At 35.9% G+C, this 21,215-nt stretch overlaps 1 protein-coding gene across 2 annotated transcripts in view; it reads left to right on the top strand.

Annotated features, from left to right (window-relative positions):
• Nucleotides 1-21,215, top strand: part of LOC132951035 (potassium voltage-gated channel protein Shab) — a 53,496-nt gene that overhangs the window by 14,000 nt on the left and 18,281 nt on the right. For both annotated transcript variants that reach the window (XM_061022717.1, XM_061022718.1), the window contains exons 2-6: nucleotides 7,643-8,158; nucleotides 11,878-12,162; nucleotides 17,564-18,410; nucleotides 19,489-19,536; nucleotides 20,508-20,680. In XM_061022717.1, the coding sequence (XP_060878700.1) occupies nucleotides 7,691-8,158; nucleotides 11,878-12,162; nucleotides 17,564-18,410; nucleotides 19,489-19,536; nucleotides 20,508-20,680 (1,821 nt within the window). In that variant the 5' untranslated portion in view covers nucleotides 7,643-7,690. The remainder of the gene's footprint in view (nucleotides 1-7,642; nucleotides 8,159-11,877; nucleotides 12,163-17,563; nucleotides 18,411-19,488; nucleotides 19,537-20,507; nucleotides 20,681-21,215) is intronic.

Genomic DNA, 21,215 nt, shown 5'->3' on the forward strand with positions numbered 1-21,215 from the left:
CCAAAATGTAATCCAATCCACAGGTAACCTCTACTCTAGCACAGCCACAAACCTCCTAGCTCACATGACCTTCAACCAAACCAAGCCCCTCACCTCCTTCTGACCAACAGCCAGACATTACCTCAGCTTATACACAACTTTTTTACTACATTTAAATCAATCATAAACCCACTCCTATCGCACCTAACAACAATCATCCCACAACTTCTTAAGAACAATAATGATAAATAATATACTGATAACTTACTCCTCGTTCTTCTTTGGAAATGCAACCTGAGAAAAGAGTGTCGCGACCTGCTCCTTGACTAACCTCTTAGCAAAATTAAATAGTTAGAGTGTCGCTAGTTAGTCTACCCAAGTCCTCGTGTCTTGTATATCTAATCTTGTACCATCGCTTATGCTTATTAGTTATTATACTAAAATTGTATAGATTGTATGAATAAAATAAAAAAAGTAGGCAAGTGTATGACGCTCTCCGCTGTATATTAGGTTACAAGTGGGTCACTGTATAATGGATTGTATTAAATTTGAATTCAATGATATCATATCATTGTCTACGAAAAAACGATTCTGAGCAGAGACGATTTGTCGGTCTAGATATTTTATATTGTTATTATATTTTATTATGGCCTATAAGTTGAATTAATATTATAAACTGCAACAAAATAACTAAAATCGTTATTTTTATTTTTATTTTTATTTGTTTCTATGGTGATAAACATAGCGTTAGAAATTAAAATAAAAAGCGTTTTTTTGTAATTTATTTGTCCATGGTTTTTCCCGTGGCATTAAATAATTATTGAGAAAATCGAAAAATGACCTCTTTAAGGTACCATTTTGATCCAATTTTCTAAAAAGATAAGGTACGGTATGTTGAAATCGAAGCACTCCTTCTGGTAGAAATTTTGTATACAGGATAAAAAAAAAATAAAATAAACACCATTGTAATACACTAGATCCCTCACTCCGCTCAAAATCTAAAAAAAAAGAAAAAAAGGTACATAATATATCTAATACATGAACCTTAAATGTAATTATTTAATTTGTATTTGTTTCTTGTTAATCGAAACTATCAGGTTTAATTAAAAATACATATTCATAAGCTCTTATGACAAAAATATTCAAAGTATTTTATAAGTATTATTAATAAATATTGATGATATTTGTATAATAATAATGTACATCAGTTTAGCTAATTGTTGTATACTTGTAAGTTGTAATACTGTAACAAATTTCCTAGTAAAAAATGATATAAAAAAAAACAATTTAACCTAATAAATAAACATAAATATTTTAACTTAAATTAGTTGATTATTTTATGTAAGTGTTTTAATAAAGGGTAGTCTTATTATTCTTTAGTTTAAAAATTTATAATTACATTTTGACCATCTCAACACATACATTTCGTTTTTATTAGTTAGTAACCGTTTATAGTTATTTCACATGCGTTTTAAAACTAATTTAGGTTTATATTTTTAATTAAAACGTGCTATTTTAATTTTTAAACATTTGTAAAGTTTTATTTTGAAATGCTGTAATTAAAATAATTACCTAGGTATTTAGTTGAGATAGTATAATTACCTAAAGTTTCTTATACAACATAGCCATTTCTCACTCTCAGCAATGTTGTTAACATCTACAGACAACACTAATGTCAGAATATGAAATGTACCTACTCAATTCTTTTTTTGAAATTGTATCCTTAAAACTCAAACAATAGTTTGAATAATTTTTATAATTATATTAATCATCTAATCAATATTCCTACATAATATTTGATAACATTATAAATCAAACGATAAATACCTATATTGCATAATATATGGCATGATTTTCTTTAACATTGTAGTAAAGAATACATTTTTTATTTAAAAGGAAAAATGTAACATAACTCAGTACAACAATTACAAATAAATTTCTACTTATAGTTCCTAGGTTACATATTATATTATATTATTTTGATGTGAAAAAATTGTGAAATATCAAATATGAATTCAAAAATTTGATTCTTTCAAATTTTGTTTCAACATTAAATTACAAATAATTCAGTTATATTATATTTACAAATTATATAATATTAATATAACTTTGATTACTTAAAATGTATAATTAAAATATACTTGAGAGTAATTATCATGCAATTAGGGCTAAGTATGTGCCATCATCCCCATGCTACAATACCACGTAAAAAAAGAAATGTCCTACTAACACTGTTTGTCCTTGTATATACTAATTCTCGACTACCATGTGCTTAATCCCGCCTCGTGTATTTACTTTCAAACTTACTTAACTATTTGAATACTTATGAAAATTAATAATTATTAAACTTTTAGGATATTTACATAAATTATCCATATAAATGGCATATTTTAGGAGCAAGATTTCGTATTTTGTGATCAACAATTTAATCATTTTTGAACTCGGAAAATACTTGATGCGTACAATAATTAATATGACTTTTGTACGATGATAATTTTCAAAATATCTATTAGAATTAATGTATTGTTGAAAACAACATTTCCACTTTTCAATTTGACCTATACGTCTTGAAATACTACTGGGATTTAATTTAATAATTATGGAAATACAAATCATCAGGTTTGTTTAGATTAGTTTAGATTTCAATGTACACAAAATCTACGATGTTGTATTATAATTTATAAATTATTTTTAGTCAAATGGTTAATATTTAAAAATACCTATATCTGTAAGTAAGAATATTTTTTTTTTTTTATTAGTTGACCCACGGCAACTTAGGCCATTGGGTGGTTTTTAAACTGTGAGGGAGGAAACAGTAGGTGTAAACACGTGTGTGTAGTTTTTGGCAGATTTTCAAGTGGGCACCCGTAGGTATCTGCCATGCCCGGGTGGGGGATGGCGGCACTTGTTCTCCGGACACCGTGACTTGCCCGAAGAAAAATGCCACCCGTGGACCGAGGTTTGAACCTGCGCCGGTGTGCGTCACAACCGACGCCTTAGTCCGCTCGGCCACTCCATCCCCCTAGTAAAAAATGATATAAAAAAAATAATTTAACCTAACAAATAAACATAAATATTTTAACTTCAATTAGTTGATTATTTTATGTAAGTGTTTTGATAAAGGGTAGTCTTATTATTCTTTAGTTTAAAAATGTATTATTACATTTTGAACATCTCAACACATACATTTCGTTTTTATTAGTTAGTAACCGTTTATAGTTATTTCACATGCGTTATAAAACTAATTTAGGTTTATATTTTTAATTAAAACGTCAGTTCTAAAAGAGCAAATTAAATTTTCTATTACTTCAGCTCATATATAAATTAGTTAAAAAATTAGCTTAACAATACTAAATAAAATCATTATAAAATATAATACAAATTCAATTAATTGAATGTACTATTAACTTTTTTAATACGATTTTGATATTTCATTTTACCAAATGTAATAAAAACGATTGTTGATTATTTATTTGTCTTTATTATATGCCCAATATATATTGTGTTCTTGTATTAATCAGTGACGTCATTTCAGTTTTTATTAGGAGGTAGCAAAAGTTATCAAAGCTCACGTTAGCATTTAAATCGCCAAACCATCTGCTGTTTTAATCTGCTCGTTATTTATTATAAATACGAACGTAAGCCTATATTTGGCAATACGACTGGCTGAGTGAATATTATAGTTAGGTACTATGACTTTTGAGAAACCCAATACACAGTTGAGCGTAGGTTATCGCAGACACTCTGCATGACTTTGGCGTTAGTAAATTATTATTAAATGAGCAAAAGGCCGCTCGGACTTGACGCGTAGCGCGCGCCGCCGTTTCATCGAAATAAACTACAACGCGATTCGACGAGTCTTCCCTTAGATTTTGAAACGTTATGATATAATGTAATACTGTTGCATATTTATTTATAAGATGACAATAGTATGAACAATAGTACCTTCACGGTGCGATATTACAGCGGTCGTTTGGAGACTGCACTCCGGGGCGGTTACCCCAAAACAACTCGTTATAAAATATATACGTCTATTGCCGCCTACATAGCAGCTATAATACACGTAACTGTACTACAAACTTTGCACCGAGTTTAAGAGCAATGGTTTGAACAAACAATTCGATAACTCGATTTCGCAAAAATCAATATCAATTTAGTGGAAGCCATTCATTTATGTATATACGTGGTTTACATCTTGTATTGTATATTGACGTTAATCTCGCGCATCTTCAATATTCTCGTCGAGTAGTTATCCACTTCGAGTTTGTTTACCAGTGAACTACTATCGAGGAATTTGCCGGGGAGATTGCCAGTGATTGTGGAAAAACATTATTATCCGACCAACCCCTATTTCTCACCCCCATACACGCGTATACAAGGTGTAACAGAAAGATTTGACGAAAAAAAAAAATGATGCTACTTAAACGTATGACAAATATTGTTAAAATTATATGATTGGTAAATAATTTGAGAAATATACTCATGTTAGCAAATTCTCAAAAACAATATTTTGAAAAAGTTATTACCTACGTTCCAAATTCATTTAATCAAAAAAAAAATTGATATTTTAAAAAATTCTAAAAAATAAACTATTTGACTTAGATAAATGTTTTTAGTATCAAAACTGTTCTTATAATCAGATTCACAAATTGGCTATTTTGAATATATTCAAAAGAAATTTAATTGAATTTGAAATTTTCAGTGTCAAAAATTAAAATAATTTTTTGTATAATATATGTGTAACGCGAGTGACTATAAATTACATTTATGAAAAAAAAAGCCGCGTCGTGTCGTGTGATTTCGTATTTTTATGTTTATACCAAAACGCAATATCAATGGTATGAATATTGTACCTGGCGATAACAAAATATTGTTTTATTTTAGTTATCGTTTTTCCGCACATAATTAATGGTAGCCACACGGTCAAAAGTTGAATACATTCAAGTATGCGGTATCGTATGGTTACTATAATATACTATCTGTGATTATTTTATACGTCACGGTGTAGTGTGAACCCGGCTCAACTCGTGAAGTTGCACGCCGCCCATCACGGTATATACCGTGTGTATACCGTGGTCGCGATGGGTAGTACGTATATATTATTAATGGGCACAAAATCACTTTATCGCATAACTACGACACTGCTGCAGTGCAACTATACCCGTGTGGGTATAGTGTTTCATTTCGCCAAAGTTCGAAAAGTTTTCCGATATTTTTAACGACGGAAAACGGTTTTTTTTCGCGCGGTAGGTACTACCATCTCCTATCTTGTATTTTAATCACGACACGCGTACACAATATCGCCACTGCGCGTGTTAATATTATACACGTTATTCTCGCGTGCGCTTATTATTATTATTATTATTATTATTATTATTATTATTATTATGAATATTATACCGTGTGTCGACTGTTTTTTTTTCCGAGTTAGGGCACGGATAAACCATTACGTCGATGTAATATTATTATATTTTTGCTATCGTGTACCTATACATACGGTTTAACTGTACGACCATCGTCAGCTCACTGCAGTCTTCTGCGGACGACGAATATTATTTTCAGTTTGACTCATAAGCCCGTTATAATTGTGTGTGCCAATAAATCATAATTATAATTAGTTGTTATATATATACCTATATATATATATATATATGTATATATATGCGCGAGCATATTATTATTATTATTACACACGTGACACGTCAAATGCAGAGTAATTATAACAAGGTGTAATAAAATAAAAACCGCCATGTTGTGCCCCACCGCCGTCACTGCTTCAAAGTTTTGATTTGACAAAGGGACTGAGACCCTGCGGGGGATTTTATGGGTTTCAGTTCGTCGAAATAATAAGTTAAAGCTCCAGTTTCAATTTCGGTAACCACTCTAAAATATCAAATCAAGGTTTTACTGTAATAACTCACCTATTTTAGTTATAATTGAGTTTTATAATGCAAAACATAATATTAATGTATAATGTATAAAATACTATGAATATCGAAATTTGAAATATTACTACACATTTCTGGAATCAAAACCACTTATGACACAAGGCAAAACAGGTATTAAATTCAAAAGGTAACTTTACGGACACACATTGGCTATAATATATAGCTTAAAAGTTAAAGTACGAACAGTCGACATTTATTTTGAATTAAAAGCCGATCGAAAATCACTTTAATGAGTAGTCAAAAATCAAAAATAAGTACATTTTAAAAAAGAAACGTTTATATAGACACAAATATAAATGCTGTGAATATATATTATCAGCTATGGTTGTTATGGTTGGCAAAAAAGGTTCACTCGTTCACTGGGAAATAAATTATCTATAATATATTATGACCTTTTTATACCACTTTTGTCCGGACACCACTTACCTCTATCTGATTATGATTTGGGACTCTCGAAATAGATATAACGCGTTTAGGCATTTTATCAAAAAACGCGACACGTTTGAGCAAAAAAAATAAATACTTTTGGGAACTATTTATTGAAAAATCATTCGTATATCAACTGTACGCATAATTATTGCGTATCAATTGAATTTGAGTCGAATGTCGTAAACTACGGTCAAATAATAATTGTTTATAGAAATAGTACAGAAATATAGGACTGTGGCTAAAATATTTTTTTAAATTATTTCATATCATTAAAATTTAAAATTAATATAAAGTATATTATGTCGTATACCATATCGCTTATACGCTTTAAGTTATTATTAACTTAGTTAGCACTTTTGCATACTAAAAGTGTATAGGTACATATCAGGTATATAGGTAGGTGTTTATTTTATTTGAATGCCCAAACGTGATGGAATGAAAAAATCTCAAATAGTTACTAGTTACTACCCATTAGGTAAGTTCCAGTGAATTTTGGCTCGCGCCGTATTCGAATAGTATCAGCTGTCTTCCGCCTCGGTGATTCACGTTTTACATTTTTGTTCACACGATTCGCGTTTACATTTCTTTCTACACAAAATGACTTTGTGACGATGACGGGTAATTTTATTTAAAAAACACAATTTTACACATCGAAATGATGGATAGTAATTATTAATAAATATAATAATCAATTAAATCAAGCCATCATTCAATTTTTATCGATTACACATCTATTTACATGTTAGCTCTTGATATCACAGGGAACATTTTGTAATTACTATTATGCTTTATTATTAAACACATTAAAACTATTTTAACTAATTTGTTTTTATTTTTATACAATTTGAAAACAAATTATCATAATATTGTTACCATAACTGGCAATGTTTGTAAAAAAAATCTTTTACACGACGAAATTATGCGAAATCGTGTAAAGAGATTGTGCATAATCGTGTGTCGTCCCTTCTCCTCCTCCTCCTCGCCTACACTCCTCTTGACACTCCACATCCTTCTAGCTATATAATAATGACCGTTCAATAGCAGGAGTTTGGTCCGGCCCAGTGCGGATCCTGTGAGGAGGGGGATTTTCCCTCACCCCAATCACCGCGTAGTTTCCCTTTGTTTCACACTGTGTTTAGCCAATTTTGTAATAAAATGTTGTATTTTTTTGTACTTTTGCCCCCCCCCCCCCAAAGAAAAAAAAATTAAGCTCTGAATCTGCCACTGGTCCGGCCCTGCTGTCTGCAGACATTGTTGTGACCCGCCGTATTTTATTTTTTGTGCAGACGAATGGGCGGAAAAAGATTGACGGTTGACGGTCCGGTGTCCGGTTGATGGCCGCGGAACGCGATGCGGGCACCGGATTCGAAAACAACGGCTGCGGCGGCCCGCGGCTGCCACCAATCGGCGCGGCGGTGCGGTGGACGGCCGCGGCCGCCGCGGCCGCCGCACAGCCGGACAGTCAGAAGGAGATCAGGTTCCCGGTCACAAAGCAGCCACCACCGTCCGCGCCGGCGCAGGCGCAGGAGCTGTACCGGCGGTTGCACAGCCGGTCGCTGTCGTCGCTGCCGCCCGAGCCGTTCATGATAATGCGGTCGAAGGCCCTCAACCGGAGAGTGTGCATAAACGTGGGCGGCGTCAAGCACGAGATACTGTGGCGGACCCTGGAGCGGCTGCCGCACACCAGGTTGGGCCGGTTGAGGGACTGCAACACGCACGAGGCCATTGCCGAGCTTTGCGACGACTACTCGTTGGCCGACAACGAGTACTTCTTCGACAGGCACCCGAAATCGTTCAGCTCGGTAACTATAATGATATCATGACATCATGTTATATGCTTATGTCAAGGCCCAATAAAAAATATAATCATCATAATAGTACCTACTGACTGTGAATAACGTTGTGTTGTATTTGGCCATTTACTACGCATATTACGGAGGATGTGTCGCTGCTTGCGATTTTATAGTGTGACAGCTATTAGTGCCCTAAAAAAATTAAAAAATGTCCCTAAAAACGTATACCTAGGTGATCTAATGCGCATTTAAAATACAACATTTAAATCAATCTATTCAATATAAGTATAAGTACTAATAACACGCAAGTATAAGTACACAACATTACATATCTTAGGTTTGTTAAATCTTATGAGCGCTTAGAGGGAAATCGTCTCAATTAAACCCGATTGTCATGATCGTTACATACGAATCAGTTCGGTGGCTTATTGTAAAACCTTCAATAACTGCGAAACCTAACTTTTTAAAAACTCACCATATGAGGCTAACAGGACGGTTAGGATCGTATCTTGCACCTAATGATTTTGCTTTTTAACCAAGTTCGAAAAGTAATATTTTTCTGACGATGAATAGTGGAAAGAGAAAAGTGGTTCAAAGACGTGGAAATTATAAGTTCTTTGGCGCTGATAAATAAAAGCTGATGCCACGACTACAGTCTACAAGTTCATTGGTCTTGACGGCGATTATGTATAAACATTAAAACATAACTTTGTAACAATCTCTGTATATTTTATGTAAATATAATATACACTTTCCGATTTTTAGACAATTGTGTAACCTTATATACTTTCTGAACGATTCTTATTACATTAGTTTTAATAGTTTTTTGTCTGGAGTCGTATTGAAATATAAATAATGAAAAAAAATTATAAAAAACAATTCCCGAAAGACCGTAAACACATAACGGCTTGGCGTGTAGATTACGTGAGACCGAAACCGATTTGTTCTCGGAGACTATAGACCCTCTCACCCACATACAACATAGCTATGAGACCAATTGACAAACAACATTGTGTCAACGATTCAGCGGGACAGATACACAAACGCTAAGAGTTATATACTCTCATTTCGTAAACTCGTTCAAAAGTATGTTATAATCAAATATTTCAGTGCGTGTACTTTCTTTTTTTTTTAACACGCGTGACCGAATTTTGAAGTACAGTTTTAAAACAAGGATTTTGAACGGATTTGTTTCCCGAAATGTCTAACACGTATGGGGACTTTATGTTGTATTATGGCATGGATGAATAAATTAATTTATACGAATCACAGCCAATCGCGACTGCTCGTCGTCCAATCATCTATACGCGGACGAACATTCGTAGTGCGACTTTTACGAGGTCCAAACGAAAAAGATCAATAAAATAAATATTATACTTCGCTCTCCTTCCCGTTCGCTGGTCGACGACGTTTGACTCGAATCGTTCCGCCGCACCGTGTTTTATCGTTGCATCGAACTGTCTCCAAGAATGTGACGATCACACTCGAACGTATTTATTATACATACACAACACTTTGGTCTGATCGACGCACACGTTGAAATATTTCAGAAGTCAAATACACACCCATCGACCCACCACCCCATTTTTTCCGTCCAAAATACCGAAATTTTATTACACCATTCGCAGCGTGTCTTCCGCCACTACGTCTCGAGATATAAACGCTCGAACAATAATACAATAACTATCCCTGAGACCACGTGCCACGTATCGTTCCCCGACGAACCATTATATTGTTTTTGTTTTTCGAAACTCCGCTGCAGTATACTTGCGTAATTGATTTTTGCCGATTCCTAACTAGTCTGCGATTTATTCGTGTATTGATACTAACCACACGATGAAAACATATATTTTGTATTATAGTATTAACGCCACTCCCCGTGGTCCTATAATAATCGAAAAAGTATCGCACCAACATCAGTTTATGCTGTGAGGGATATATTTATTTATTTTTTCATTCTGCAGTTTATGTCAGCATATGATACATTTCTTGACTGTCATAAGAGCCGTTTGTGTTAATAAGATGTACTGTTGAAAACCAGTTGGTTCTAGAAAAAATTGAATTCGTCAGAATTGCCATATTACAGTGGCGTATAACTTATTTAAACGTTATTTCTTATAGGAACTAATGCCGTAGTATTATACTGTATTATACGATGTGTCCCGTGAAGATGTCATATGATAGTATACCTTAAGTTATAAAAAAAAACCCCATGAGGGGGGTCTAAGTTTTTTTATTATTTTAGTTATGAGCAATTCAACTTTTTTTTTAACAAAACCAAACTTACCACGCATTTATTGCTGAAGTATCTTTAAAGTTTTTCAATTCATTATCGTATGTTTTTATTCCAAAGCTATTTTATTGTTCTACCAACACAATTAAATCAGAAGTATAAAAATTATTTTTATTAAATTTAAAAAAGTTGACAACAATTAGCATTTTTAAAAGATTTGACGTCATAACTCCGAATAACGCCGTAGTAAATACAGTTTTTATTTTCATTTTATTATTCTACAGAATAATAGGTACCTAGAATAGGTACCTTAGACATTTTGTTTTCGTAAACTTTGCCTCTTTGTAAGTATATGCATCTGTGCTCGTTGCCCAATATTCAATTATTGTCCGTTAACAATTATAATTACAATCACTAAAGTCGTATCACGTGTAGCAGAAGAGACGAAAAAAAAGTTTATTATTCTAGGTAATTTCAATAGAATAATAATATAAATTCTAAATTGTAGTAAATAATAAATATGGAGTTATACGTGATTTCCTTTCAAAAATGTTAAATGTTATCAACTTTTTTTTTACGTGTTTTAGTTTAATAAAAATATTTCGTACAGTTTGAGTTTGATTGTGAATGTTAGTTGATGCCACAATAAAAAAAGCTTTAAAGTAAAAAAAAATTTCGATAAAGAATTTAAGTTAGGTCACAGAAAGTATCCTATACGTAGCATGTAGAAATAGAGTGACCTAGACGGAAGCCAACGACAAGAATATAGTCGAGTCTCTGGACTTAAAGATAGGCACATTAAAACCGAAAACTTATTTACTTATGATCATCAGAGAAAGAACGAGTAGACTTTAATTTGGCATAAACTGGATTTTTAATAAATTTAATTCTTTTTAAATGTTTGGTGTGGGACCGTAGCGGGGATGGTGAGGAATGCGCACTATCGGCACAAATATAGCACATACTTCAATATTATATGGGTAATAAATAAAAAGGTGTTAATAATAATATTTTATTTCACTATTGATATACTTAACCTTAAATATTGTGTTGTATACAAATTAGAAAACCGAAACGAGAATATGTATTATAGAGCATTATTTGCATTTTTCCACTGTGCGCAGCTATATCCTCGAAAAACCCTTTCAATTCCGACATTCTCGTAATCATCCCGTCCCACCTATAACGATATGATAAAATACTAAGACAACAAAATACATTTGCCGGTCACTGAAACCATTAGACTTGTTATACCTATTCAACGCTGAACACGCGTAAAAATGTTATCATATCGATTGAACCAACGACATCAAAGCGTGGTGGACAACATCAACGCCCGCGCTGCAGAACCGGAAGAACGGATAAATCCCGGACAGGCTTATTAATAATTTATATCGTGCCACTGCAGTGGCATTACAGTGGACAGTGGTATACGCAACGTGGTCGGGTGCCTATTATTTGTTAAAATATGTCATGTCCGGTGTGCCCCGCCTAGGTGTTGAACTTCTACAGGACGGGCAAGCTGCACCTGGTGGACGAGATGTGCGTGCTGGCGTTCAGCGACGATCTGGAGTACTGGGGCGTCGACGAGCTGTACTTGGAGTCGTGTTGCCAGCACAAGTATCACCAGCGCAAGGAGCACGTGCACGAGGAGATGCGGAAGGAGGCCGAGTCGCTGAGGCAGCGCGACGAGGAGGAGTTCGGCGAGGGCAAGTGCGCGCACTACCAGAAGATGCTGTGGGACCTGCTCGAGAAGCCCACCACCAGCATCGCGGCAAGGGTAAGTCGTGGTCGACGTCACCACATGCCGACTGCACGCACGACGGGTAAGTCCCCGCCGCCGCAGCGGGGCCGCATGCCGCGGCACGCACGAGTGCGCAGGCGACAGTCGCCGTCGTCATCATCACGCATTTTTTTTTTTTTTTACGACATTCCCTTTGGCCGCGAAACTTTTTCGCAGGACAATATGGCGACGCGTCGCAGCTATATTGTGATTAATGTTATGCTTATTATATACGTACGTACGATGGGTTAGCAGTACACGATACTCGTCCAATTATGTGTTGTTATATGTTATTGTCAGTGTCTACCAATCATATTATAGGCGCATGAAATCATCTTAACAATCTAAACACGGTTAAAATAAAATTACCCTCGTTCCGCATAAAATATGTTCAGCGAGGCTGTATAAATAGTGTCGATATAAATTTGCCGCACGAGTCCACTGCAGGTTATGCGCATTTCTTCTTCGACTTCAAACGTCCGGTAAACCAAACTATCTATATCAATTCTATTGTCTTACACGAACTGACGAGTTTCAACACTTTTGCGGATTTTATTTTTCTGGAGATTGGCGTCGCGAAAAACGTATATGTGGAGTGATACAAAAGTTACACCAACAGAACTTTTTTGGTCGCTTTTCTTTTTGTGTTCCTCCGTGCACGTAGGTGTCTTTTTTAGTATAAAAATGTTCAACAAATTTAAAAAGTGCTATTGCGATAAAGACAAAAACGTGTGGACGGCAATATTTATAATATGACTACATCATATTATGACTATTAGGTACTCGACATGATGTAGATGACACATATACAGTGGACGAGTATACTATACGTACCCGAGAACGTACAATATATTATATATAATATTCATTATATACGAGTGCCTAGGAAATCGTCTCTCCGCAGTGATAACGGAAGCGACTCGTGGGCGTTGGTATACGATTTATGAGTCGCACGATCGCAGGTATCGTTTTCGGTAGGACTCCCAAGTCGTTGTGAGACCGTAAAGACTCTCGGGAAGAGCGGAAGGCCTATTCAATCAAACTTTTAACCTAGACCCCATTATTAGTTACGGTGACGGGAATTGTGGATTCTTCACTGTGGAAATTGGGCGCGGAGAGACGATTTTCAAATTTTTCTTTTTTCTATCATATTATATTTTGTTTGATAATGGTTTTTTTTTTTTTTTTTACTATTGTTTTCCTTCCTCTTCGAGTGTGTTAACAGGGAATTGTTGTTGCACGAGGCTTCTTTAATGTATGAAACAAAAACTTTTTAGTTTTTTATATACACTGGCCGCGTGTGTACTATCAACGCATCATATACGCTGCAGTTTTCTCCTAAGACGCCTGCAACCGACAAATTTATTGTAATACGCATATAGAACTCGGCAAACTATTTAAAAACAAAAAAAAACACGGCTATTACAAAATATTAACGCGTGTGTGGAATGTGTTTTGCGCAATGAACCTGTTCGTCACAGAAATCGACAGTCGGCTCCGATTGACCCGAACACGACTATATTATATATTTGAAACATATTTTTGACAACAGACGTTTCGGGCCACGCGCCGGCGCCGGGACAGCCGTCCGGTGAGCGCGATCGACTTCCCGGCCCCGGAACCTGGACCGAACAACCTCACGACATTTGAACGAATTAAAAATAACTGTTTACAGACCTCACCGCAACTGCGTTGTATTTACAACCACATGCCTACCTATATGATACATATTATTATTGTTATTATATTATACGTATATTGCGTGCGAATGGTTTGATTTTGGTTTTATTGGCAACACTATGTGCGGCTTTCTATGTGGACTTTGCTTGGTTTTTCTATAAAAGACAATATAATAATGTGTGTGTGTGTGTGTGTGTGTGTGTGTGTGTGTGTGTATTTATACACAAATTATATATTATATACATATACGTAACATTTTTTTCATTTACTCGCGGTTACCGACGACTATGACTGTATCATTGTTTGCGTACACCCACACGTTCCAGTGGTGTTTGCTCTGTATTGTAATATCGTTGGCCAATATCAACAATAACGTATAGATATAATACCCGATAGCTTTTCGAACGGTTTACTTATGCGGAATTTACACTCGCATTTGTCGTTTCCGTCTTATAAAACGCATTACGCATACCGAACTTGTGCTCAACACAATCCATTTGGTGTCATTAATTTTAATATTACAACTTATAATGGTTAATTGACCTGCTGGCATTAAATTCAAAGGTAAGAAGGTTAATGATGTTAATATTTTAAAGCGAGTTATTAGAATTTTATAATTAAACTGGTGTCTTTTTAGTGTTTTAAACTTAATACCGTGGTTACTGGTTAACGATATTACAATTAAATAGGACCACCTACAATTAAAATGAACCTCCTCTAACTTTAGGTAATATTATTACGCGTACCTATAAAGTAAAATTGGTTTTTGTACGCGCTTATAAAATTCAAAGTCTCAAGTATAATAATAATAATTTGTTCGAATTAATATAATAATATTGTCTGCGTTACTTACATAATATTATACTTACTTAGAAGAATTTTTTCAAATTAAATTAATTTTTAATAATTATTTGCAAATAAAAATCACATGACCGTAACTACTAACACATATATACCATGTGCTAACAAGATAGTTTTCTTCTCGATACATTTTATAATTATTTTTATTATGCCAATTTAGCCTGATATTAAACCTGAGACTTAAAACTTGGAAGTATGAAAACTAATCTACATTATATTACTCGTAAAATAAAATTAGATCACAAACTATACACTCGAAACAGTCGAAACCGTATTATTTAAAAAATATAATTTAAATTTTAAATACTCCAAAAATGTTTCACTTTTCTTTTATGGCTATAAAGCTAACAAGAAACTTCGTTTTCAGTAATAACTAAAATAAACAATTTGATACTAGTCTACGTTAATTTATTTTAAACGCTGCTGCTTTCCTCGAAATCGCTTATACTTCTTCAGAAGCACGTAATACATTATGTATTTATTGCACTGCGCTTTAATGTTATGTGAACAATTAATTTAAACCTATTATGTAAATAATTCTAAGTTAATACCTATGTGACTATGCTAAATAGGAGATTCAAACCAAAAAAATTATTGACCGATTCTTTACTACTTAGTACCTACCGATAGAGCCTAGGTACGTCGATTTCAATTAAAATACAAATTTCGTGTAGGTTCGTTTACCTAGCTACTTCATGAGTATTATTTACTATAATTAACTATTATAATTTATATAATTTATTATTCCATCTTGAAAACCTCTCAAAATGTTTTTCTTAATTTCTTTCCAGCGTAGTAAATTATCCAATTTCGTATTATCTTAAGTTGATAAAGTTTCTCTTTCTTATTCGTCATAAATAATAATTTATCAAAATAATACAATCTATTTTCAGAACGTCAAGTTTTTAATTAAGAATAAAAAAACCACAACTTGATTAACTGCTTGATAATTATTTCTCTGGCATAATAATAATCTATATGCGTGAGTTTTCAATGCGATACGGACGTGTAAAATAAAAATCACTTTTCCACTCCACTTTCGGCGGCATTTTCGTGCGGCGAATAGTTTACGAATCCGTGGTGCGTGCGTTATAAAATATACAGTGTTGTTATAGACAATTAAAAACGGCGAAAAAAAAAAATGTAAAAACAAAAACAATACGTTATTATTATCATTACAATATTGTGTCTGTGTACAATACGTACAGCGTATTATATATCTATACACATTAAAACATTATATGCATAGGTGGCGCCGTTGCCGTATTATATATTTATATTATTACAGCGAAACACGAATCGTCAAATCGAAACACGACAGAGTCGTCACAACCGCAGGGTTGTATCGTACACGGCTATACTACGATGATACATCGGCTATATATTATAATACGCACACCGTAGGCGATCCACCTGAAAACTATATACATTACATATATTTATGTGTAATATACTATAATGTGTGTGTGTGTGTGTGTGTGTGTGTGTGTGTGTGTGTGTGTGTGTGTATAGGTAAATGAGTTTAATTAAAATCGGACATACCGAACCGTTCGTTGACCACTGCGGACCTGCAGTGTGAAATGTTAGCCGGCACACGGGCACGCACACAAAATATATATACGCCAACCTACCTATTTCCAAAGAACGGAGGGCTGCTTATTATTATTATTATTGTTATTATTATTACTATTACTACTATTACTATTACTATCGTTATCGTCGTTATCGATCCCCTGCCGGAGCTCGAAAACGCCTCAGTGGCACGCGAACCTCACGAAAGGTGGACGGAAGGATGCGATAAACCATAATATATATTACTAACGCGATACACACACGCACACGGACCCAAATGTAACGCATGTATTATATACCTATAAGACTTACATGCGTTGTAGCAAGTATAGAGCATCATTCCTTTCTATTGCGTGGTAGTATAGTGGTGGGGTGTAACCGGGATTTCATAATTTATTCGCAAAGGGGATGGTTAGGGCGGGGGGAGTCCGGAGAAAAAAATTCGTCTGCACTAGACATGGCCAGCGATGCGTATAAAAAAATGTCTGATCGACCCGAACGGAATATTATCTATACTCTCTCCGCGGAACTAAACTTATTACTATATAGCTGTAGTGGGACCTCCTATATACGCGGTCTATGCGTAGTAAACTTGCCGTAAAGGCGTAAACCCGGTTTTACGCTCAAGTTGTGCGTTTATTCAATTTCTAATATTTGGATTTTCGTGGATTTTTAAAGCCCATGCGTATAATATGTTTTCAAAAACTAAGATTTTTTACGAATCTTACTCGGACAGTGGTGATGGCAAACTTTTTTCATCAAACGAGTAAATGATGCCTCCAATTTGTATGCGAACCGTTTACAGAAGATGATTAATTACAGTGCGCATAAAAATAATGAAAATACTGATTTGAAATGTTCGTGTCAGAACAGCATTCCAGTTTGTCCTTATACGCCGTAAAACAGTGTTTGAAAATACGGTCTATTGACAGTATTATCACAGGTGTACTCAAAAAATGTCAAAAATCTTGGTACTTAGATAACGCGCACGTTTAGACGAACCACGGCCGTCTTGAGTTTCCCAACTTTTCACCGCGCACCACGCAGTATACGTATAATATAAAAAAAGAAAAATGTAGGTATGGGTAGGATACACGACTTGACGACCCAACCCGACGACGCGCATCGCTCTGTTGGGCGATGGCAGCGTTTGCGGTGGACCAAACATTTATATCATAACCAATATATACCGTTAGGACGAAACCGAAACAAAAATGTAGTACGTGTTTTCGTGGACGGACGTCTGACCGGAGCCGCACGCGGTTGTTTGTGTGTGAACTCGCAGGTGATAGCTGTGATATCGATACTGTTCATCATTATGTCGACGGTGGCGCTGACGCTCAACACGATACCGTCGCTGCAAGTGGAGACGAAGGGGGTGATCCAGGACAACCCGGTGTTCGCCATGGTGGAGCTGGTGTGCATCACGTGGTTCACCCTCGAGTATCTGCTCCGGTTCAGCGCGTCGCCCAACAAGTGGAAGTTCTTCAAGGGCGGCCTGAATGTGATCGACCTGCTGGCCATACTACCGTACTTCGTGTCGCTGATACTGGTGGCAGAAACGGACAAGACGGACACGCACCAGTTCGACGACGTGCGCCGCGTCATACAGATATTCCGAATCATGCGCATACTCCGCATACTCAAACTGGCCCGGCACTCCACCGGCCTGCAGAGCCTCGGGTTCACGTTGCGCAACTCGTACAAAGAGCTGGGTCTGCTCATGCTGTTTCTGGCCATGGGCGTGCTGATATTCTCCAGTCTGGCGTACTTCGCCGAGAAGGAGGAGCCGGGCACCAAGTTCCTGTCCATACCCGAGACGTTCTGGTGGGCCGGCATCACCATGACCACCGTTGGCTACGGCGACATATACCCGACCACGGCCCTGGGAAAGGTCATCGGCGGCGTCTGTTGTATCTGCGGCGTGCTGGTCATTGCGCTGCCCATTCCAATTATCGTCAACAATTTTGCCGAGTTCTATAAAAACCAGATGCGACGAGAGAAGGCGCTCAAGCGGCGCGAGGCGTTGGAGCGTGCCAAGCGCGAGGGAAGCATCGTGTCCTTCCATCACGTCAACCTCCGGGACGCGTTCGCCAAGAGCATGGACCTGATTGACGTGATCGTCGACAACGGTAAGTCGACGCCACTGCTACTTGCCGCCGCCACTCCTTATCGTCACTCCTTGTGTGTTGATTGTGTGGTGGAATGATTTTTCTTCGTCCACTTTCGTGCAACGGCAGCCATTATTTGTCCACGCGTCTCTGGATCATCCTGCATGCTTATAGCGTATTCGTTGTTTATACAATTTTAAGTTTGGTGTGGTTGTACTCCTCTAACATTTTTTTTTTTTTTGCTCCATTACTCCGAACAGTTCGAATAAATAACAGCCAACTGTTAGTCGCAATGTCAGATGATGTTTAACTCCAACAGAGTAGGTATTATATATTTTGCAGAATTTCCGATTTGCACAGTTTTTTATAGTTTGATTGGAAAGGTAAAATTCTAATTAACAACGACAACTGAATAAAACGATTAATAATAATTAGTACCTAGGTATTCATTGAGACGTGTCATATTATCATTTCACTATGTTAAAATGTTGATTCTATGTGAGAACGCATAAAAATTCGCTCTCGATACGAAGAAAAATCACTCCAATGTATAAATGTGTATGTGTGAATGGATTATATGTACAAGATCATACAAATTTTGCGTTACAAAACCTCTGGGGACTCAGTAAGGTCCTGAAACTTTACTAATCCTGTATATATATGAGTGATGTGTTACAAGTCTCTCTCTATCCTTGCCCTATCACACGATGCCCGTCCCGTGATCTTCGTGTTATACTACAGCTGGTACACTAAATCTATATACATCGTGTATTATTATCATTCATAATATATTGTATACACTATACATGCACGGCCTTCTTGCGTCCTTCTTGCAGCGTACTTTTAATGTACCAGCTACTAAATACGCACCATTCGATGTTGTGTTATCTATCATAATAATATTACATATATATTCACCCATCGCCGCGGCCGTTTCTATACATCATATTATAATATAATATTATTATGGAAACGCGCCGCAACTTATGATATTGATCTATTATAATTATTACGATATTATATTACTGGTACGAGAAAAAAAAAACATAAATATAATATATGTATGACACACGTGTAAATAACTCTAGTTGATTTTCAGAGAGCGACATTCCGAAGCTGTCCAAGCAGAATTCGCTAAGATCACACGGTAAGTTTGTTTCGCTTTTTTACTTACGTTAAGTATTTTATAGTTGAATTCACGATCGATGTGACGATTTCATTACCTACCTACCTACATTCGTTTACTATTTGCGTATACGTCCCTCTGTCCGTCGAGCAAAATAAATTGTCAAAATTGTAATCGCAAGAAACGTCTAGACATTATAATCCCAGGTCTAAAATTACCAGCAAAGAAATATAATATGTACCTATATTATATTAGATAAAAAAAGTTTCGATTGTGCATATTATTTTTAATCTTCAATATGCATGCATGTTCAGTGTAGTGTTGAAGAGACTTAAGATATCAATTACATTTCATATTATACATTATTTGACGTTTTCAAAGAAATTGTATGACTATAAAGAATTTACCTATATAGTACAACAAAATGTTGATCAATAATCGCGTTTACCTACGTACTTATCGAAACCGTAGGTTTTCGTTTGTACCTACTCTTGATACGATTTCAACGACTGCACGAAAACCGTCACGATATGCAAATCGTTAGCGTTCGTGTCCAACGTTCACATTTCTCAATTTTTACCAAGTCAGTCTCGACGCGCTCGGCGGCGTAAAAAGCGTAGAACACTTACGTTTTGGACTTTCTTTCGAACTCAAATCGAAATTCGGTAAAATATATACAAGCATTATGCAGGGCGAGAGGCCGGGCACGATAAACTCGTGCATTAAACATATTTTTACCGGCTTTTATCGTCAGAAACCCACCGCGTCAGGGTAAAAAAAAAACCGTGTTTCGAACGTTTATGATACCATAGTTTTCACTATAACGCTCAACCATAGACATATAATACAATAGAATCTCTATTATATGTCTATGCGCCCTTTATAGTACCTATAATTGCGGTAGTGTGCTCACGTGAAATCGGTCGTTTTGACGAAAAACACTATACATGTGTGCGTGTGTGTGTGTGTGTGTGACATGTGTTTCCGAACAGTTGGCAGCAATTATTCGCAGTACGACGGGACAAGCAGCGGCAGCGAGACGGTCCCGTTGAAGCCGGCACCGGCGCGGGGTGCCGCGACCGCCAAACCGGAACATCAGACGCTGTTGGACATCGACAATCCGGAACAAAACGCCAATTCGTTTGGAAAACCGTTCGAGAGCTCGGTGAGTACGCCACTGGCCGATCCTACGCCACTGCAAGTGCGTTCCTGTGGCGGTGTATACCCTGCAGCCGGGGTCGAAGTTAAATTTTTGATTTTTCGCGCTACATCGATGTTACATTATAACACTGTGTATCGAAATATAATAGAGCGTATTATTAGAAAACTGTTACTAACTACCTATGATATTATTTTATTATTCATATTAGGTACGCTAAAATGTCGAATTGAACACAGTTTTGATATTCAGTATATTAAAGAGTTTTGCGATTTCTCAAATTTTGAACCGAACTATATTATAATATATACGATCTCGCAGGAAAACAATTGCCCTTTCCACGAAACAGTCAATTAAAATTTAAAACAAAATCAGTTGAAAACTTTTCAACGATTCGGCGAAGTTCGTTACTACGCGTCCGAGTTAAGTGTTGACGCACTGTTCGGGACAATACAGCGTGAGCACGTTTAATAAATAAAGTCCCGACCACTAATTTGTTTGGTGAGTAGGCACACAGCCACATTTACTTTTCAGTTTTCTG

The sequence above is a fragment of the Metopolophium dirhodum genome, chromosome 8 (assembly GCF_019925205.1).
Source record: "Metopolophium dirhodum isolate CAU chromosome 8, ASM1992520v1, whole genome shotgun sequence".
NCBI lineage: Eukaryota > Metazoa > Arthropoda > Insecta > Hemiptera > Aphididae > Metopolophium > Metopolophium dirhodum.